Source organism: Corvus moneduloides, chromosome 3 (genome assembly GCF_009650955.1).
Source record: "Corvus moneduloides isolate bCorMon1 chromosome 3, bCorMon1.pri, whole genome shotgun sequence".
NCBI classification, from domain to species: Eukaryota; Metazoa; Chordata; class Aves; order Passeriformes; family Corvidae; genus Corvus; species Corvus moneduloides.
In genome coordinates, this window is record NC_045478.1 from 64918081 (window position 1) to 64940781 (window position 22701).

Here is a 22701-nt window from a genome sequence, read left to right on the forward strand (position 1 = left end):
ACATTATGTGACGGAGTGCTCGCCTGTTTCCATCGGTCCATGGGAAAGCAAGCTGTTTCTTAGGAAAGCCCACAGGAATACTTCAGAAATTCCTGCTTGCAGTTTCTGCCTGAGCCGACTGTTTCTCATCCTGGGCTTTCTGCAACTCACCCAGCAGCTGATGCACCCAACAAACGAGAGAAAAGGCTATTTATCTGCTTAGTTAATAATGAATCAACACATGGACAAAGTGTCCCACAAAGGAATGAGCAATCACTGTTTCCACTGGTGTTACTTCCACAGGGTCTCTCTCTGCGGGTTTGCCCAGAGATGAGCAGTCCACTCTGGCAGGCAGGACTTGCTTGGGTCTCTGCTCCTCCCACCCAGCAGCCCCCAAAATAGCAGGGATCCAAGGAGGGAAAGGAAAGCAGAGATCCCATGGATGATGGATGATCTTTTCACCATGCTGGTGGGCACAGAGGGAACACTGGAGCCCTGCAATGGTGAGCAGGAGTCAAACCCAGCCCCTGAGCCCCTCTGCAAGGCACAATGTCTTCACAGCCACTCCCCAGAGTTACTTCAGCTGTGTGGTTTGAAACTTGTTGAGCTCCAATCTCAACTGAAGGAGCAGAGAGCCTTCATGCAATCCCTGGTAATTTACCTCCCTCAGAAAATACCTCCTGAAAAATTCTATGCCATACTGAAGAAAATGGCCTTGGAACTCCACCTCCAGCGAAAAATGCTTTGTATAAGAACAGGTTTTGAAATAGAAAGGTTAATAATTATTCTTTAAAAGAGCACCTTCAAGCAGCTTACAAATAAATGACGGCAACTTTGTTGAGCTTAGCAAGAGGCTGTGACATTTTGGAAATGAAAAGAAGTGAGAAAGAGTTCAGTCATTTTTCTTGCCTTGAAAAAGGTTCACAGTTTCCCTTAAAACTCCCTCCCACTCTTGCTAACATTCAAGTACTTGGCACACATATTCAACGTTTTTAGACCCTGCACTCACTTTTCACCCTAGCTGGATGCTGAACTTTGGGAGAGAGTGGTAATTTTCACCCCAGGAGAGACTCAAAAAGGGACTGGTGCGTTACACCACACAACTCCTTGCCATGGGCAAGCATTGTCTTTCACATGCTGTGCTCACGTAAGCTATGGCAGACCAGGGAAAAACCTGGAATTGTGATGAAACATATATAAGCCACGATAAGCAAAACAGAAGATTTCTGTATTTAGTAGGACATTTTCTGTACATCAATACAAATGAATAATACAAGGAATATAGGTAAGGGCAGCAGCACAGCCTGACTCAGGTTTTTAAAAAAGTGCTAGAAAAGCACCACTAACCTTCACTGAACATTTTCTTGTTCTAGAAGGAATGAAATTAACTAAATCAAATGTTAACTGGCTCTTTTTAATTTTTTTTTTTCAATTCCTGTATAGGATCATGAATAACATACTAAACTGAAAAGCACAGAAATGCAAGGTGTGTCTTACTCAGAGGCTTTTTGACAAACGTTATGACATTTCATGCATTTATGAATAGTGGTCACTGAAAACCAGTTCTGTAAATATTTTCACTTAAATGAAAATACTTTAGTGTCATGTTTGTGCCCATACCAACAGGGCTGTATGCAGCCTTGCATTTGAAAGGCTGCCTTTAGTTTTTGGACAGGCGTCAGCATGAGGAGGAGCAGTCTGGCCAAGCATCCAGCTGGTGACCCACTGGAGCAGCCAGCTAAAGGAAAGGGTCCATGGATTGTGTCAAGGTCCCAGGGAAAACACGATCCTATTTTAGGTAACACCTGCTCTGAGGAGGATGAAAAACCTTCAGATGTCACCTCAAAGATTCCAATCCAAACAGCTCCATCACTAACACTGCCTTCCTACTTCAGCCAGCCTCTCTGCTAACTTAAACTTCCGTCTTGTAAACCACGTGGGAATCAAAGATTTGAGTGGACTTTTAATTATCTTTCATCCCAACACAGACTTTTAGAGTATAATTGAATTTTGTGGGAAGTTTAGCTTTGAGAAAAGTTAAGGAGAAAAAAGTAATGAATAACAAGAAAAAAAAAGAGGGATTACAATAGGACACACATTTTCTTCACACTCAGAGGAAGCCAAAAGACTGTATTTCCCTAATTTGCTCATGTGCTATGAGTACCATGGTTTATCACTGATACTGCACATTTTTATGCAGACCCATGCCACAGCAAGGTGCTGGTGGTTGGGAATGCCCCCTGGGTGTGGGGTGTGGAGCTCATGGGGGGATGTACAGTTCCCTTCCCCAGCAGTGGCAGCACTCCAGGCTCAGCACCTGCTCCCCAGGGAGGCAACTGAGCACGGAAAAACACAAATACAAAATATGAATATGCTCTTGTTATTCATGCAGAGGGAAGTGCCTCATTACTAAATACTCTGGAATCCATGGCCCTACATGCTGGGTTTTAGAAAGGACCTTTGACTCCATATAATATTTTAATAAACCCACCGATTTCACAACTAAAACAAGCCAGAGCTTAAAGCCAGAGCTAAATGTACAGTGCTGGAATACTCTTCTTGGTGTGCTTTGGTCCAGCTGTTGAAAAGAATGTAATCTCAATTTTATATGAAGTCATAGTACTTTTCTAGGGTGTATCTGGATGTTGTTTTTGTAAGTACAAAACTCTGCTGGTAGGAACAGGTGAGTAATTGGTAAGAATGCTGCAAGGACTATAACTAAAAAACATTATGTAGGCTTTCGTGCAAGGAAAAGTTCTCATCACTAATTTCACTGACATGCACTTTAATATGGAAGGAGCTCTTTTTTTCAGGCAAATACAGAAACACCGGAGGAAATGCAGGGCTGTATCCACAAAACTGAAGGATCCGATTTGCTTCTTATGGCACTCAGAACTGGGGAGGCCCAGAGCAATCCCTGCTATTGAAGGGACTCTTAACCTTACTGTATTATCCTAAACCTGCCTTATTCTACTACTGGGGAGCTCTGGGGAGCATTGTTCTATCTCTCACCTTCTCTCACATACTCTTCCTCCAACTGCAGACAATTGCTACTACCAGACCTCTGGCTTCTCCATTTTAATGGACACAACAAATATTTTGAAAAATTGTCAGTTATCTTGAAAATTGTGCTACAGACATTTACGGCAAAATATAACACAAATCCTAGTCTGATGCTAAAAACTTTGGCAAGTATATGTGACTCCACACATGTGCATCACTCAGTGGGACTTCACCCATAATTCCTGGGTTAGGAAAAAAATGCTCCTGCAAATGTGTCAGAAAAAGAGCCATCAATATGATACCAACAATAAATTCATTGAGATAAACTAATGGTTGCTTTTCTCACCTATCTTTGCGGTAAGCTGCCAGGCTAAAGAGGGCTACTGAAGTCCTCAGAAAAGACTTTTCACTTTGCTACCCATCTCCTGAAGCATCATCTCCTGCACCACCTCAGCATTATCCCAATTTCCCTGCCTTCCCTCTCACCTCAAACACAGTCCTTTTATTCTCACCATGCAAGAAGGACTGTTTTTGTCTCAAAACTTTTGCTACCACTCATTATGATAAAAAAATAAATTAAAAAAAAAAAGCACCAAAAATGGTAGGTGCAAAGATTGAATTATAAAGAAATATACAAAGTAAGACAAAATAAACCTCTCTACATTTGCAAGGCTTCCCTTCATTGACATCTGGACATGTAAGTAATCACTCAAACCAGAAAGAATAGGCTCCATGCTGGTATTTTTTAAATGAGATTGAAGTGCCTGCTATTTGCTTTTAGGAAATGGCTAATTAAATTAGCAGCACTGCATCTGTTCTTCCTTTCCTCTTCCCTCAGTATTATGTGGAATTTACTGCATAAGGAATACAAAATCTAAACTGAAAGAAAGAAACCTCTGGGCTCATATATACAGAGGATGTATCAATTCTTAGGGGGTTAAGAAAAACTCATCTGTGCCACCAGACACCTCCCTGCTGACATAAGGACACCAGTCTCAGTTCTGTCCTGCTGCTAAATACAGGCCCTCAGGGGAAAAAACAGGTTGCCAAACATGCTAACCAGTAGCATTCCCATCCAGGGACTGTCAGGGTGTAATGATGTTATCTGCTAAACCACAGGCAGGCAGGGGCTGAGGAGCCTGTTCCCCCACAAAAGCTAAAGAAAGAGTTAACCACAGCAGTGGGATAAGTCACTAGCTGTCTTCAGCTGATTCCTTCACCATGGTGAACTCACCTAACAAAGGATTTTAATTGTTTATTTGGTTCATCTCACCTTCTGGTGATGTTTCCTGAACTGTTTCTCTTCTGTGGTTGAGGAAACCCTGAATGCAATGTAGGATGAGCTACAGAAAGAGAGAGAGAGATGTTTTCTCTACAAACAGATCCCTAAGGACAGCCGGTGGAAAAGTAAAACCACAAAGATGCATGGCATGACTTCAATCATTTGTGCTCACTTATGTCCATGGTCTGTGACTTTCAGGTCTGACAGACTCCATCTGGAGCCAGGTGGGGGAATAACAATATTGAATTATCACTCAAGACCCATCTTCAGGACTGATTAATGCTCATGGAAGAATTCAGAGTTGGAAGACATGAACTTTTCCAGATCACGCCAGGGTGATTATCTGTGGCCTTTATTCTTACATGCTATCATATCTTGCTAATTTTGAACTGAAGCTGCTGGGAAAGGCTTGTACCTTATCAGGGCTGAGATGCAGTCACTGCAGCCATTCCCAAACTAATAAGTGGTCTATGCAATAGATACAGTGTGCAGCGATAGACATCAAATTTTGCATCCAGCTTCTCCTACTAACTAGAGAAAACTGCCAAGTCCCAAGTTTTGTTAATGGTTTAAAATGTATTGAAAATAATGCTTACCTTTTGCATACTTTCTAGTGGCCTAACCCCGTATTCTCAAGGTTTTTTTCACCATTCATGGATGTCAGCTAGAAAGGTACATTCTTTTTTCCTCTTTTTCTCCTTCAAAAATATATAATCCTAGAGATCCAATACCGACATCAAATACTTTTCTCCTTCAGCACGGTTTTTATTATGCACTTCAAGCTAAGCTACAGAGTTTCCAGGTGCATTAAATGTTTCAGAAACACACTGTTCATCTTGCTGGATCTGGCTAAAATATGTTCTCCTCCTCTTCTCCCCCCTTGCTTCTGGTAGCAATGGGAAAATTAAACCAGCAGGAGGAGAAGTGCTGGGGGGGAGTTAAGAGAGAGGTGTTGCTGTAAGTGTCCAAGATACTTGTTTTTTCAGTTTCAGGTTTCTGAGAATTCCCCTAGGCTTTTCCAACACAAACTTTCTTCCTCTTTTCAGAATCATGTTCTCTCTGTAACATGACACAGTTGCATGACAGTACTGTCCAACAAAAAGCTTTAAAAGCAGAGTGACAGTCAGGTAATTTCTGCCATGCTTTGTAGTTAATCTCTCTCTCTCTTTCTTTCTGGCTCATGTTTTGCTACTCTCATTACTTTCTCCTCCAACTAAAGTATATACTGTTTCTGCTTGGTCTTTGTCCAGCTCTCAAGAAGTTGGCTTTGTCCACAGTCTAAGCTGTCTACTTTGCTGCTCACTCCCTTGCACAGACACAGTCTTTGTTATGTCTCACTTATTTCTTCCATACCCTACTTCTATGTGTCAAAAGCAGCAATATTCAAGCAAGAATAAACAACAGCATTGTTTTTCCAAGAAATCAAAGCTAGTGTCCTCTCATAAGAGTCAGACCAGCCCTCCAAAACTTTCCTTCAAGAATTTAAGCACAGAAACTACTGCAATTGTTTTAAACCTTGTATGGCTTTTTAGCACTAATTATTAATACAAATATTCTCCTCTTTTTTATCAATCACTCGAACAATTCATGAGAGTAGGAGACTCATGCATGGTGGTATAATGTGTAAGGCAGGAAAACCACTACACCCTTCTCTGTATCAACATAAAAGAGGCCAGATTTGCAGTGCACTAGAACACTGCTTCACATTTGCAGAACAAGAATATTCTTAGCGTCTGTGCCAAAACCAACACTTCCTTCCCCTCAGAAACGCAATAAATCTATAAAACTCCAAGAAACAAACCAGTAATCTTCAGACACATTGAATGAATTTACAGGGAAGGAAATGCACAGCCAGTTCTGAATTATTAACAATGAAATAAATTATAACACATTATAAATGCATAATTTAAACATCTAATTTCTTGGCAATGAACTGTTTGGGTTTTTTTCTCCTCATAAAGACAGCTAGTATCTAAAAATCATTTCCCACCAGCTTAGAGTGACTTTAAGTTGTAACGTGACTCAAATTACTTGATTGTATCCCACTAAATCTCTTTCATAAGCATGCCATGGAAGTGTCATTTCTTTGTTGACTCATCCAGGATCTTGGGGGAAAAAAAGGGAGGGGGAAAAAAAGCTCACAGAGATCAGCCTTCAGCCTGGATGACTTTATATTTCTTGTTATGACATAAATGCTTCAAGTAAGTTGATCTCTGAGGGTTATAAGCAAGGAGAGCAATTGGGAGACGAGTCACAAACTGGACCCTCCCTTACTACTCACATCACACCACATTTTTAACTCAGGAAGCTGCTGCTGAGTGAAATTCAGTTGTTTGGTGCCCAAGCACAAAATCCCTTCAACAGCAGAGGTGAGAGATGTCTGAGCCATGCTGAGGCTTTCCACGGCCTCATGGGCACACACTGGCTAGCAGCATGTATCCTGGGCATCTTACTCCCTGCAGTATCTGCAGCTGGGGCTCTTCCATGAACTGCTATTGCTCCAGACACCTGTGCAACAACACTTACACACTTATATTGTTAACCGGGATACGCCAGCAGAGGCTGCAGTCAGACACGGGCACTGGCACACGACCCTGGTCTCCCAGCTCCTGGTTTGAGAGGGAAGATCACTGGTGCACCCAACTGCAGCAGGCTGAGCTGAAGGCAGAGACTGGCTCTTATAATCACAGAATGTTTTGGGTTGGAAGGGACCTTAGAGATTATTTAGTTCAAAACCCTCTGCCAGGGGCAGGGAGCCTTCCACATTCTGGCTTCCAGGCTCTCATTGCTGTAAGTTTGTTTCTTCAACACACCATCCTCTTCAGTGACAGGCTGCCCTCCCATGAGGTTCCCTGGGAATTCAGACCAAATTTCACTCATGACAAGTGCTATTTTGCTTAGTTGATCTGAATACCTGAAGTCGGAATCCAGATTACTTTCCTTCTGTTGCCTGCCCTTGCTCTACAGCCATGCAGGCAGAAGGCACGAAGAGCCAGCCCTGTCTTCCTCCTCAGCAGAAAGGGTCAAGTGAAACAACAATAATTTTAGTGTGCAACGATGTTGCAAATCTCAGAAATAAAACCAGGGTGATAAATCCCCAGACAAGAGTGCACTTTCTGAGCTGAGCTTCCAGCAATAAAGAAAAGCTCTTAAGCTTGAAAAAGAGTCCCCGTGTGTCACCAAGTCTTGTCAGCAACATCTTAAGCTGAAAGTGTAAATTATGATAGCAGTGAAAACATCAAGTTTCATCATGTATCAGTTATTCTAATTGTGCAAATCATTTGCTAAAATCAATAACTATTAGAGATTGTCTGTATTTTTTGTGAATTATCTCTAGATCATAAACTACATGATCTGTTTGCACAGATCATGCAGTAGCCCAGGCTCTAAAGCCCAACCAGCATCTAAGGCCTCTGCACCATTCTTGGACTTTTACTGGGCAACAAATTAAAATATTCAGATTCAGAAAATACAAAAGGAATTAAATAACACTGAAGTGACTACGGTGCATCTACCTGATAAGATTTTACTGACAGTTTGGGCAGATGGTCAAGAGTGAAGACATCTTGAAACACTAATTTAAAAAAGCACATTCTCGGGGGTGAGGAATGCAGGCTGATCTTCGGGAACAGAACTGGTTTTGCTCATATTGTTTCAAATGTTAGGACAGCTGTATCACAGCCTAACTGCTAGGCAAAACATCATTCCAATTCATATGAAACCAATGCAGGGATCAGAGAATAAAAAGGCAACACAGCCCTTAGCTTTTCATACAAAACTTCATTTTCACAAAGCTATCATTGACACAGATTTGGTATCAACACTCCAATGATCTGTCATTCTCGTTCTACTTACATGCAACCTGACAGCATAGCCTATACTTCCATACAATGATGGAGCAACCATAGATCCTCATTTCTCCCTAGCCTTTTCCCACTTACACTGATTATCACAGTTGTACAAAGCAGCTAGAAAACAAAAAGGTAAATAAGACTTCCCCTTTGGACAGAGACTTTATTTCCAAGTGTCCAAAAGCCAAGTCAGGGACAGAAGAAATTCATATTCCTACACAGCGACCTTGTATCAAGCCTTGCAAGAAACTCAAGTCTTAAATCAAATTTCCTAATAATGAGCTGCCATATGATTAACAGATGTTAATTTCATGGTCTTTGCGGACTGCTAGTTGTGATAGCTTTAAAACTTAGTTTGATGGGCATGTTGTTAAAAAAACTATCACACTAGTTCAAACCACTATGTGGACTACAAATAGGCAAGGTTTAAATACACATATTGTAGTATCTAAACCCAGAAAAAAAAAAACCCAAACCCAGAGCAGAGGACACACAGCCCTGTCACCCATGTGTTTCTGGACAAACAGTGAGAAGAAAAAGTAGTCCATCTTCACACCCTGCATCACCTGGACATCCATGGTGATCTTCCTGCCTAGTTCCTACCGAACCATTTCATAAGACACTACAGGAAACAGCACGCTCCGGACCCCACCACAATTTTACATTTGCCCAAAAATACACTTAACAGTGTAGGGGTTGTAGAGTTCACATATGGGGGGGGGATATAAATTACTCAGTGTCAGTCTTTGATTTTGCTTTGGGGGCATGAGAAAAACTAACAAAAACACTCCTCATTATCTGCCTTCTTTCCCTGCTGATGGTTTTTAGTCACAGTTTCCTCTGGCTCAGCAGGGGCACCAACAGCTCACTCTCTGGGATCTGCTGGGGGCAAAACAGACCAGAGCTACTGCTGCCTGTTATAAGAGTAATTTTATCATCACCAGCTAACTACCTCCTTTCTTTTTTCCTATGCCTAGCACTGGCCCTACTCGAAAATAAATCCTTTTGTATCAGAAAAAGAGCAGGATCAGGGATCTGGCTTGTGCCAGCTAGAGAAGACAATGCATAGACAGTTCAGAAATGACTCCTCCATATGGGACTGAATGGCAGCTAGTTGGGGTATTTCTGCATATCAGAAATATTTTTCTAGCCACTGTTACAATTTTAATACAATGGGCAGAAATAAGTTCTGGGAGCAGGCTGTTTGCCGAAGTATTTTTAAAAACCCATCAGTGATCAACCCAAGGCATTAAGAGCACTTGGTATTGTGTTTTAAAACAATTCAGCGAAAAAAAAATTCATACCAGCTTTGATTCAAAGTCTTTTTCTGCAATGCTACATTTTTTTAAATCTCCAAAAGCATCAGTGTCCAGAATGAATAAAGAACAACTTCAAGGAGAAACATATAAAGAAAGATATAAATGTATACGTCTTTTCAGTTTTTAATAGGCTGGACTGTCATATGGTGCAAACACCGATGAGGATTTGAGAGCTCTTTGGTTTCCTCCTGGCTATCTCAGGTGCTGTCCTGTTTCATTGTGATCAGTTTTCCCATTCAAATCGAGGAATACTATAAAAAGGACTGGAAAGCATTTTGAAATCTGTACCAGAAAACACCACCTAAGGATAAGGCCATATTACTCAGGAGCAGTAAGAAAGCCAAGGAAGAGGAGCTAGGAAGGAAGGACAACTGATCCCAGGGGTGGCTGGGATCAGTTGTCAGTGGGGCTTAGCACAGGGGGCTCAGCAGGAAACAAGATCTTCCATGAGCTTTTCATCTGGGGAAGTATTGGAGTGGTCATCTGAGAAGACAACCCCCACACAAACACAGGCAGCCAGCAAGGCTCGGCCCCTGTCCAGGAGCGCTCCTTCTCCTCATGGCAGATGAGGAAGCTGATGATTAACACTGCGAACAGGTGATTAGCGGCTACCAAACATCAGCACACGAAGATATCTCAGTGACACGGAAGGTCACATACCCTGGCAGCTAAACAAGGAGAAATCCTGGTCATCCGTGAAGCGGCCTCAGAGGGAGAAGAGGTGAGACCTGTTGAGCACGACACCTTTGTTTCCACGCACACGCGGTCCCTGGGGTGGGGCTGGTCCCCGATGTCCTTATTAGACCCGTGCTCTCGGCCGTGCCCCAGGGGGCAGGCTCAGGTGCAGCCTCCTCTGCAGCGAGGAATTGCTGCAGCTGAGGAGCCGCGGGGGCACCGCTCGGCTCGGCCGGATCACAGAGCCTGCGGCAGCACGCGCACCTCATATTCCACAAACATGCTACACTTAAAAGTGTGCGCGATTTCTTTTTCTATAAATAGTGATTCATTCCACACACATTCAGACCCTCACCAGCAGCACAAATCAGAATCATGGCACTGGGTGCATGATGAGACCTACGCTTCCAGCAGTTGCCATTGCTTTTCATATTTCAGCTCAAGAAACACAAGCATCAACTTTTAAATAGAGCTCCTGCAGTTCCCATTAGTAGCAGGCAACTTCATGGCTACCCATTCTGTCTGAAAACACGGACTTTTTATAACTTTGACTAGGTGTCCAAAATATCCACTCAATCAGCCTGAAGTCTGAGGCAGATTACATACTTAATTAACCCAAATTCTGGAGATGTCACAACTGTAGTCCCATCTGACAAGACTGGTAGAGTGAAGAAAGAGTTTCCCAAAAAGTTGACAAGCTTTGGATAGAAGTTTAGCGGCAAATGAAAACAGTATACCTTTACACTGTACTTATAACTCTTCCATAACTTACAAAAGCATAAAAAAAGGGGGAAAAAATGAATAGGATTCCCAGCACAGTCTTATGAGGGTTCAGCCTCAAAGTCCCCAATCAATTTAAACTCAGGAAAAAGTATAAGGAAGATGAGGTTCTTGGCTACGAATGTCCTTTGTGGCTATGGACAAGTCATTTGGGGCTTCATATCAAATGAAAATTACCATTTCATCTCAATAGCTCTGCTTTCCACTCTTTCAAGTGCAGCAAAACCTGAAATGACCAGCTGACAGGTGTGTTGGGAGTAGTTCACTGCACCTCTAAGTGCTTTGAAATGCCTTCCTGTAAAGTGCAATGAGTTTCAAAGTTCTTCCACTTTTGAAAGGAAAAATAGCCAGAGGAGAAAAATCAATTTCCTTTTTAAACACTTTGAAAATTATTACTCTGAGGGCTTTTCTGTACATTCAGAGTCATAGTGGACTGAGTCAGGATGAGAATTTAAGTCTGTGGCTGACCATCTCCATGTCCAGCTCCTCAGGTACAGGAGGGCTTGCTCTCAACAGCACCCTCAGTAAGGCTCACAAGCAGCTACCAATGCAGAGCACTACTGGAATAACTTCTTTTACTAGACAAGTCTTGGAATTGCTCCATGGATAACCAATTAGTTTGTTTACCAACACCTAGAAGTGCTGAAGCAAATACTAGTTTTCCATTTCAGTTCAGGATTACGACAAGGTTGCCCAGTTAGTGCAATTACAATTCCTCTGCACAGACACAGGTGAAGCTGCTGTTTCCTTGTCCATGAACAGGAAATCCCATAAAGCCAAGAGAGATGAAAAGGAGCAGTCTGAGAAACATGTTCACTTCTGACCTATGAGAATCATTTCACTGAGTGCCAAGGTCAACAAACAACAGGATCCTACCAGTGACTGCTTTCATCTCATGGGGGGAGCTGGGTGGGAAATGGTTTTCCTGTGCTGTTGAAGTACATTTTCATACCCTTGAAAAAAACTGTGGGTCTGTAAAAGGATGAAATGCAAGCCAGACAGTTTGTGCTCTGTTTCTGCAAAACGCATGTGAGGAGAGGAACTCCCCCCCACCCCAGAGTAAACAGCCCTACAGATTATGTCCTTGGCACAGCAGGTCAGGACAGGGATCTGACCCCAGCCTTCAGCTCACCCCACTGGGCACCCCAACCAGTGGGACAAGAGTTTCCCGGGACCTTCCCTTGGCAACTTGTCCTTCCCCTTCACATACCCTCTGCTTGTGCTCCACACTCCATGCTGAGCTGCCTGACCTATTCCTAGGAACACTAATAAGGTCTGTTTTTACTGGAAATTTTATTCTTGACAAGGCGTCTCTACTCAGGAAAAAACAAAAATCTTTTTCCACTTAACTAGTTCTGCTTTGAAATGTTACCTTCCTGATATGCTGACCGTGTCTCCACTGTTTGTTTCTCTGTGCTATGGCTGGTACTGAACTACCAAAGAACAAATCCAAAAGAAAAAAGAAAAAATCCAAACTGAAAAAAGTGCACAGCTCTTCTGCCCTTTGATAAGCTGTAGATCAGAAAGTAGAAGTGATAGCTTTTGCACACGATGGCTGATAACCCCCAAAAGCACTGAACTCCAGCCAGTAAATGGGGAGAGAGCACGTTAAGTCCTGCCAGGCGTGCGAAAATCGGAGAAGAGGAAGGAAAACAAACAAGGACAGTATGTGCTCCCCCTTATCCACGTATCTATACTGTCTTCCCAAGCTCCTGTTGCGACTGATGTTTGTTCACATTTTCTAACCATGGCAAATAAACAAGCTTTAAAAACTATCTAAATGACTGGAAAGCTGTAACCTAGGAGAAGGAGCAAAAGCTGCCTATGGACACTGACCAGGCAATCCAAGACCTGCTTTGCTGCCCATCTACCACACATAGTTATGGGAGATGATTAAAGCCCAGATCCTCCTGTCCAAAACACTTCAACACTCACTCACATGCAGCTGATGGCAGACTCTAGCAACATGGTATTGCTAAAGAAAGTTCCAGGGGAGTACGAAAATCTGATTCTTCCTCTCTTTATAGGCATGCTAATCTACCTGGTCTGCCCAGTCGAGAAGGACTTCTCAATTTTATCATTAGGGCTCAGTTCTGCCCTTAACCCTATAGGAAAGTGACACTAGGACCTTGATTTGTTTAAGTACTTCAACATATATTTACATTTCCAAGAGTAAAGCCTTTAATTTAAACGAAATCTTAAAAAAGCCCAACCCTTCAGGACACTGGCTGACGTCCATCCTGAGTATTTCATTACGTATATATTTCATCTCTTCTAGCACTCTGTGACGTTCAGGAAAAATCTTTTACGTTAGCTTGCTACATCAAACCACGTTCACTTTACCATTCCAGCCGAAGGCCCCACAGTGATTTACTAGTGGTGCCCTCCCCTGCACGGAGCCAACAGCCCCTCTGAGCCCTGCCGGCACAGCAGGGCTTGTAGGGCAGGGTCTGAGCCCTCCAGGCTGGCATGGCTGGGGGAAAAGGGAGTAAACAGGCAAGCAATTCCTCACAGCTGCTTTTGTGTGGCTCACTGAGGATCTGAATGCACTATTGATTCCATAGCACTAAAACAGATTTGTAGCCCCTGCGTGTGCAAGACAGATATCTCCTTCAACTCTAATCTCTAGCAGCTGTCAAAGACTTAAATGGCTTGTAGCTGCCTGGCACGCCAAAATCAACGAAGATTTTAGGCCTGCTTGCCTAAAGGGCAACCCATGGAACAGGAACCAATGGAAGTCATTCTCCTGCCCTGATCACAGATGGACAGGGCCTCCCAAACTTCACAATGGATTAAATGTCCAGACCATGTCAGTAAAACAGACTAGAGAAAGATGACTGCACCCCCAAGAATCCATGCCACCCAGAAACCCTCTTGCCCCTATAGTTTCTTGTTGAGGATATAGCCTCCCAACAATTTCAACAGCAATGAAAGTGCAGTGGGATTACTCTTCTGTGAAACCTCCCAGAGGCACTACCACTGTCTCATCCCAAACTGCAGTGCTCTGAAAATTACTTAAAGATACTTAAAATTTACTTGGCGATACTGAGGCAGCATCATCGTAACTTACATCTTCAGATACCTGTCTCTTACAGCTCCTGATTGAAAATTTTGGTTTCAATTAGGAAAGAATTCAACTGTGACTTTTTTTCTTTGAGGTAAAGCTAGAAATTCAGCCCAATTATTGTCCATTATCATCCAGCCAAGTGAACACAGGCAACCACAGTTATCCTTAGTCAAGATACAAGCCTCCCCTAGGCAAAACGCTCTCAACAATAAACTTTTGCATTTGAGAGTTCAGTCACTTTTTTTGTACAGGAAGTTTAACAAAAATTTTTAACTGGTCCATCTGTTTCCTTACATCTGCTTCCTGATGCCTACCTTGAAACAATCCTAACACACTGGCTGCCGGGTGAAACCTTCAACAGGATGGTGACATTTATTGGAAATGGTCCAGTTTTGCTTTCATGCAGTGTTTGACAGGTGAGAAAATCATCCAAGGTTTTGACTGGGATGGTGTGACTAGGAATATAATGGTGTTTGTCTGAAAATTATGTGTTAATACTAAAACTATTCTCTATAACGGCCATGAAGGAAAAACAAAAGGGGAAAAGAGAAAGTTTGTTGCACTGTCTCCTATTTGACAAAACATTCCCACATTAACAGTAATAAGCAAATTAAGGATAAAGTTCAGCCTTCAGCAATAAAGTCCACAACGGGATTTTGTATTTTTATTTTCAATGGATGTAAAGGAAACAGGCGTTGAGGAAAAACAAGCATGCAGGAATTTTGCAGGAAACGTCAAACCTCTCTGAAGTTAATTTAGATTCTACATCCTATTATTGCGGGAAGAGACCCACTCTGTTTTTCAGTAACTAAAACACACCAGGTTATCCTAACATGCCTCCAAACAACATTCCCAAGTAGCTTGTACTATCGTCAAAAAGTTGCAAACAGCCAGGACTGCTTTACTGGGGGGAAAAAAACCGAAACAGTTCCACTCACACGCTATTTATTTATTTTCAACAGTCTGCCTACATATAAAAAGTACTGGAGCTAAAAGCAACCAGCTGGGCGGGTCACTAGCCGCGCTCCTGGGCGAGGTGCCAGAGCTCCTTCCCTTCTCTTTCTCTACGAAGGGGAAGCCTTCGTACTTACTTATTTAATAACGGGGAAAGAAGGAGCCCCGAAGGAGGTGGGAGGCACGGCGGAGCCTCTCGCCCCCCGGGGGCAGCCGAGCCGGGCAGGGCAGCGGGCAGAGCGGCCGTCCCTCCCGTCCCGCTGCGCTCCGAAGGAACGGGGCACTGGCGGCGGCCCCGGCAGCGCGGGCACCGCTCCGCCGGCCCGGGAACCGCGGCTCCCCCGCCGCCACCACGGACCCCGGCGGGAGCCCCCCGCCCCGCCCCGGTACTCACCGCCGGCCGGCTCGGGCAGCGTGGAGACCGAGGTCTGGCCCATGGCTTGGCCGGGAGGCGTTCACGCCGCCCGCGGGGCGCGCAGCCTCCGCCGCGGCTGCTCCCGAGGGAACATCCCGGTGCTGGCCGGGCCCGCGCTCCCCGCCGGCTGGCGGGGGGCGGCCGCTCCGGCTGCGGGCCGGCGGCTGCCCGTCATCCCGCCGAGCCGCCCGGCCGCCGCCGCCGCGGCCCCTCCGCCCCCGCCCCGCCTCGGCCCCGCCCGGCCGCGGGGGGGCCGCGCGCCGCTCCCGCACCGGCCCCGCGCGGATCGCAGGGGTCTTTAATAAATTAAACAAAAAAAAAAAAAAATCAAAGACAGAAAAACCCGCCTCTAGTTACACGGAGTTTGGGGAAGGACGGTGCGCAGCTGGCGAGGCTTCCCGCGCTGCTGGAGTCCCGGTCCCTGCCTACCCCCGCCCTCCTCCAAAACGTTAGTCCAGAGACGGATTTATTCCCACCCCCTCTCATCCCCTCTGAAGGTACAGGGGAAACTTGAGGCAGCCGCAGGGAGCGATCCCATCGCCCTGCTTGAGGTGCTTCACTGCTGGCAGCAGTTCTCAGGGCTGCGCTGCCGCCACGAGTGGAAAAGGAGCGCCCGGGCAAGGCACGGGGTCCTGACCAAGCTCGTTTGGCTGTCACTGAGGTCTGGAAAAGTGCCCGAGCCTCGCCACACTCACAGGTACATAATCGAAGACAGGACTACTTTTAATTTTGAAAGAAAGAAGATAGTCAAAGACAGCAGTATCCAGACAGCAGTAGTCTGCCCTAACAGGTGACAAGAAGGGACAGAATCAATTGGACAAACTTATGGGGAAGATGGGGGGAAATAGAGATTGTGCATGTAGCACTAGAGCAAAAGGAACAAAGGATTCGTTTGTCTTCCTTAAAGCATAAGCATCATCCAAGCAATGATACAAGCTTAATGTTAGAACAAGTTACCAGTGGTAAAAAAAAGAGAGAGAGAGAGAAAAAAAGAAAAATATTAAAACCCCCATAAACGTGAGCACCAATAGCTATTACTATGCAGTATCTAGAAATAAGCAGGGAGATGCATACGTATCACAGGAGGACACTTGAGGCTCACCTAAAGAACACCTATTAGCAAGAAATGGTGAAATTACTATTTTTCAGTGGTCTGGGAATCCTAGAGGAAAATCCTAGAGGGGTTGAAGTGATATCTGGCTGGATGATCTTTGCACGTGGTGGCACTGTGGTGGTGCTTCAATAGATGGGCAAGTGTGTTAGTGTGGGGCCCATACCAAGGACACAAAAGGAGCACAAGAAGTTGCTGCTGCTCGAGTGGTAGGCAGAAGAATTGTGGTTGTCAGCTAATGCATAGAGGAGACTACAACAAATGCTAGTTTTTTATAGAAAATAGGTCCTGGTAAAGATCTTTTATTTCCTCATTTTATATGATTATGCATTAAATTGCCAGAGGGTTGAGTTTAATAGACTTCTGCTAGGTACTTGATTTAGTAAGAGAGTAAAAAGTGAGTACAACACAGAATTAATAATGCACAAACAGATGAGGAACTAAATGAAATTGTCCAAGCAGTACTAGCATTTAATGAGGATGTTTCTGTTGGTGAGCTGCAGGGAGGCTCTTCAGAGTTTTCATCAGGAATCTAGAGAAGTATTATTTCAAAAAGCTTTAAAAAGACTAAGTACATCACCACTGACAGCAAATTTAGACAGAATAAGTAGATAATGTGATAATAGAGTGATAATGAGGACAAAGCAATCACAGAGTTATCTGGATTATTTAATAAACTCAAGTCTTTTAAACAAGTAAGTTTCAGTAGGGTCAAAAAGATAAAAAGGTCAGACTTGCAGGATGGAACGACACTACCTACAGGGCCAAGGAATGTATCTTAGAAAGTCACTCCGTATGGGAGCTTGGAGAAATTCAGCATGAACTCCTAGTGAGCTTATGCTGGTAGAAAAGGGATTGATATGTACGTACAGATGTGCAAGTAGAAAAAGGTAGGTAGAAACCCTATTACATCATTGTGCTTTTTATCAGACAAAAAGTGCTGTCCCATATCCTGTGCTGTTGTCCCTTAAAAAATGCTGTGTGATGTGAGACACCTGGAAAGAGATCCACAAGGTAAGATGGAAATTGCAGAAAGTGCTCTCCAACAAAAGGTGTGAAAAAAGCCAATGCACTTGGGAAAGGCAGATGTTGCATTTTAACTTAACAGTGCTGTTGCAAGGAAAGAACAGCATTGCAACAGTCCTGGATGTTCAAGCACTGAGGGAAGGACCGTTTGTCTGACATCCCCAAATCCAGGTTCCATACAAAGCATGGTGTTGAAGATAATCAAGTGGGGCTTATACAGAGAACCAGGCTGAATTGTGCAGTGGGAGTCAAGGTAGATGGCCTAATGGTCCCTTTGTCAGCCCAAGGAAAGGCTTCCAGAAGGGCAGCTTGTGGAACAGACAACTTCTGTCGTTAATTTCTCTGGATTTTTTTTGCATGCAATTTGGCGCTTTTTTTTTCTTACCTTAAAAAGTATTTTTAAAGAGTTTGTTTTGAGAAACTTGAGTTACCTCTTTGGAACCACTTGTAAACAGGAACATAAAAGTGTTCCTGTCTGCCTCTGGTGGATCTCATTAATTTTATCAAAGGAAATTGTGTTCCCCTCTTGCGTAAAAGCCCAGTTTACAATGCAAAAGTGTATACCATCTGTCTGCAGTGGTTCACGTGAAGTAATGAAGTCCTCAAAGTCAACTCGTGAGCTAAATAAATGAAATCTAGTTACCACATCCTTCATGTAATTGAAGTAATTACCAATTTCTTTTGGTTTAGTTGTTGTGTTTGTTTCTGTTTTTTTTTCTTCCTAGGTTAACTGCTGGTCGTGACTTTCTTTTCTATGAATTGTAAGGGAAACTGGGCTGTTGAAAGATATATTACATTTCTCGTATGTGGAGCTATATTTATGTAATTGCCTCCATGCAAAGGGATTCTAACACCCTGCTGACATTCACATATGAGCATCCACACAAAATACACACATTTAATATTTGGTTGCCTGTATACTTTTATTCTGCAGTATGATAGAGGTGTTCTCATCTGTGCATTAAGTTTCTTGCCATGTTCATAAGTGGCATGGAGAACAGTTAAAAGCTTAAGGATATAACAAGTGATTCTAGCAGAGATTTGAGATTACAATTGCATAGATAGAATACATTTTAGGATGTAGATGATTTGATGATATCTTAGGCTGTATATTCCACTTTGCATCTAAACAACTAAGAGGATAAGACACACAAACAGACTGCCCAGCATTCTGCAGTATTGTAGTCTTCTGGGCTTTCTGGAAACCCACAATTGCAAGCAAAGCAAAAATAGGCAGGGGAAATTAAAGTGAGAATTTCAGGATTAAAATTTCCATGACCATTCTATCCAGGGCTAGTCTTGTACTGAAGGAAATTCTGCGAAAAGATGCTAAAATATGTGTGTCTTCTATCAGGTGGGGAAGCAGCGGTTCAGCTGATGGGTACAAGAGGTGCCAGTAAGTCATGCCAGGCTGTTCTGACACAGCAGCCTCAATGGGGTTCCTGGACCCAGTGTCCCAGTTAGATCTGAGACTTCAATGTGAGTAATAACATCTGATTGCTTCATGCTACACGCACAGCGCTTTTCTTCCTCCAAAGTTATCATGTTGAGTACCATAGAGAGTACTCTTAAAGAGACACTGCTGACCCTCAAGAACTGAAATATTCTACTGAAAGGAAAAAAAATAGATTCTTCATGGATTTTGGAAGTGTTTGTAAACTAGAATGTCTCACTTGTTGAAATGGCTGATACAAGGTCTCGTCGTGGAAAATGATGTAAAACTTCCAAAATCTTCCGAAGTCAGAATGAAATAATACTCACAATAATCTATCTCACATATGAAAGGGCAAATTCCTTCCTCTAAGTAAAGCTTCAAAGACAATTCTATTTCAGTGTGTTTCCCATACTGGGATGATGGATGGCAATAGATGACCTACAACTTGTAGGATGTTGTTGCCCAGTCTTCATAAAGTCTCATGTAAAGAGGCATTTTAGAAAGGTGAAATTGTATTACTATTCCCTCAGTTACTGTGATTAATTTATGGCCCTAAATATAACAGAAGCTGTAAGGAGGGGTGATCCCATTTAATCCCAGGATTCGTAATGCAGGACTGGCAAACATGTAACAGGAAAAGACTATTGTCCAGGTGCTTATTAAGAAAAACCAAGAGGATGGCACTGAGTCCAGAGCAGAAATGATCCAAACAGGTCATTTCTTGTGTGGTCCACCCACTCACAGCTCCTGCAAGTGTGCAGAACTGCTGGAAGATGAGCAGCACGGTGTCCAGCAGGCTGCAGAGCTGAACGATACAACAAACAAAGCAAAGGTCATGGCATGAGAAAACACAAGCAAGAAGCCAGGTCATTTTACAGTCATAGTCACACTAAGGTTTGTAACAATGACATTGAATTCGTACCTGCCTGTAGAGAACCTGCAGTTATTAAGCGGAAGAATTTGGGGAGGGTACCACCAAAATCTCTTTGCTTGGGACTGAAGAATCAGCTGTGGTTGAGCGAAAAGCTAGTTCTGTTTTCTGTGAAACTGAATGCAGTTCTTAAACGCGCGCTGTCAAAATAAAATCACAGGCCATATTCATGGATTATACTGGCATTGCGTTAGGAATTTAGGCCATTTCCTTTTAATAACCAGGGACTTTTTTAATAACCCTAGATTATTCTCTCATTTGAAAATATTTTAAAATATTTTTATGTGTCCTTTTTTAACTTTTAATGGCTTACCGATGCTGTCTTCACCAGTGTCACCTCCCATTTTCAGTGCCCAAGTATAAGGCAAAAATAAAAGAACTTGACATCTTCCTTAAAAAAGAGGCTGTTGTTCTTGTGAGTGATCATCACCAGTCTTCCTCCCACAAAAAATCCCATTGCACATACTGTCTACATAGTAGAATGGAAGGCAACTATACAGAACTGAGAGGAGCTTCTGTAGTTCAGTCTCTAAATTTGGAAGCTAGAGGTTCAAAACTTCAGATCACAGGAGTTAAAATGCAAATAAGGGTTATTCTGATTAAAACATACAGCAGAAATTTCTTGGATGAGATTTGCTTGTTCACATTAAGATTGCACTGGGTGATGGGTAGCAAGGCTGTTACCTGTGGAAGATCTGAGGGGCTCAGACTCGTTTAGTATTCAGGTGATTTCGACTCCTGTTTCAATGTCTGTTCGTACTTATCCTTACTAGCACTTTGCCATCACAGGCAAGAAAAACAGCACAGCTGGGCAAACTCATTCCTGGTGATTTGGCACAGACAGGTTTTCTTTCTGCTCACAAATTATCGGCAAATAGGTTCTGCACTTGCTGTTTGCTACCCTAAATTATTCACCATAACAGTTTGCAAGCCAGTTTTGAACACTGGGAAGCAGGTGAACAATTCATGGCCACAGGAGTTCAATAATTTATTACCCAGGCTCTGTGCTAGGTGCCCTCAGCCATGGGCCTCTTTGTGCTCTCTGACTCAGGGGTTTTGCCTGAACCTAGAGGAAACTTGCATAAAAACACATCGATATGGTTTTAAATGGTTAGTAATGAATGCTTATGGATCTACTTGTGTGGTATTATCATCTGATCTGTGGCTTTCTTTTCTTGTACCCTTTAACTTAACATTGCTCTTTCCCATATTAAGTAACTCCTTGGCAAGTTGTCGTAGGAATGACTTCTACAGCCTTGAACATTTGCAAGTATGTTGAAAAATCTCCATTGTCATTTTAAAACCAGTTTTCAGTTTCTGTGGTACTGTAGACACTGGGCTTTTAAAGTAATTTACATACTGTGTGTGGCTGAAAGGCAGAAAATAGAAAGAAAATGGTCCCAACACAAATATTCAGTGAGTCACGGGGAGCAGATCTACTCCTCTCCTGTGCATATTCCTCAGCTTCAGAAACTGCCCTACGCCCCCACTGTGCTTTCTTCCTACATTTCAACTTCTACATGCTTCATCCCTGGCCAGTTCTGTTCCACAATGTCTTTCAAAGGTGTTTTCTTTCCCTAATGTTCCTTAAAGGCAAATTCTAAAACTTTTTATTCCCCTGAGATTTTTGATTTTTCCCTCCATCCCACAGTTGTTGCTAATGTTTGTTTACTTTGCTTGTGATTGATCTGGAGTCAGTTCCCTTGCTTTGCTTCATCAAACCTGGGCTATGCAGGAACCTTCATTTTCTCACAAACTCAGAGTATTTCACTAATTATTTGGCGGACTATTACTTTCACATCTATTGTTTTAAAAATTATCAGCTGCCTAAAGACTTCTGATATCAGTAGTAGAAGTGGTGTAATGCAGATTTTGGAGAACTACTTGCGTAATACTATGAAAGTGAAAAAATGACAGATTAATCAGACCCATCTGACACTAAATGTTGGAGTTTTAAAATTTGAATTTACTTAAAACGAATATGTTATAAGAAATGTGTGTTCTTCAGGATAACACTCTTGCCTTCTTTTAAGAAGGGCTAAGTAGTATTCATTTGGTGCTGGAAAAAGCTACCTTCTGTCTTTGTTTAAAGCACCAAGGGGAACTGGCATACTGGATCACATTATGTCCCTAAGCCTAAATCAGGTATTCCTGAAAAACAGGTGAAGAACCCCCCAGTAGGTGACATGACATATTACCCAAAGTCTGTAAGGTCACACCTAGTACTTAATAATTTAAATGCTACAGTCCTGGTTTAAATTTTAAACCTTGAATTTCCAAAAACTCTTCTACCTGTTTATGACTGTTAATTGCAAGAACTCTTGGTATTAATGTTTTTCATACATGATCATTTCCTTCGTGCCTCATACTGACTCCTGGATCCCAGCACCTCCTGTTGTGTGGTAGCACTGTGACAGCACAGGACAGAATTTCCTTTCCAGGAAGAAAATAACCATCAGACCTTTTCCAATCAACAGCGTGTTTGTCACCAGATTTCAATTTTGTCCAGGGTTCCAGATTTGTGATGAAAGACAAAAAAGGACTGTATTAGAACTTATAAATAGCATTCTGCCTGTCCTAGTTCAAGCCACTGGGGAAGAAGAAAACAGTGGCATAACAATGACATGTTGGAGTGTAGAGTTCCTCAATAGTCGGGTTTCTGCCAGGTTTTCAAAGGTTTTAGCTGCTGCTAAAGTTCCTATCAGTAGCTACAATACCAGAACAAACAGGCCCCTTTACTGATACAAGCTGGCATATCCCCAGCAGAGAAAACGGAGTAGTGCAGCTAAGGGCAGCTGGAGGCCTATTCTTACTGCAGGTCACCACCTTTCCTCCTCCACCTCTTCTCTCAAGGCCTGTTGCACCTTTTATTG

At 43.0% G+C, this 22701-nt stretch overlaps 1 protein-coding gene across 5 annotated transcripts in view; it reads right to left on the reverse strand.

Annotated features, from left to right (window-relative positions):
- Positions 1 to 22701, reverse strand: part of PHACTR2 (phosphatase and actin regulator 2) — a 133890-nt gene that overhangs the window by 61419 nt on the left and 49770 nt on the right. The window contains exon 1 of one of the 5 annotated variants that reach the window (XM_032101976.1): positions 15305 to 15474. The exons of the other annotated variants lie outside the window; for them this stretch is intronic. Within the exon in view, the coding sequence (XP_031957867.1) occupies positions 15305 to 15347 (43 nt within the window). The 5' untranslated portion in view covers positions 15348 to 15474. Of the gene's footprint in view, positions 1 to 15304; positions 15475 to 22701 lie in introns of those variants that run through there. 5 annotated transcript variants of the gene reach the window in all.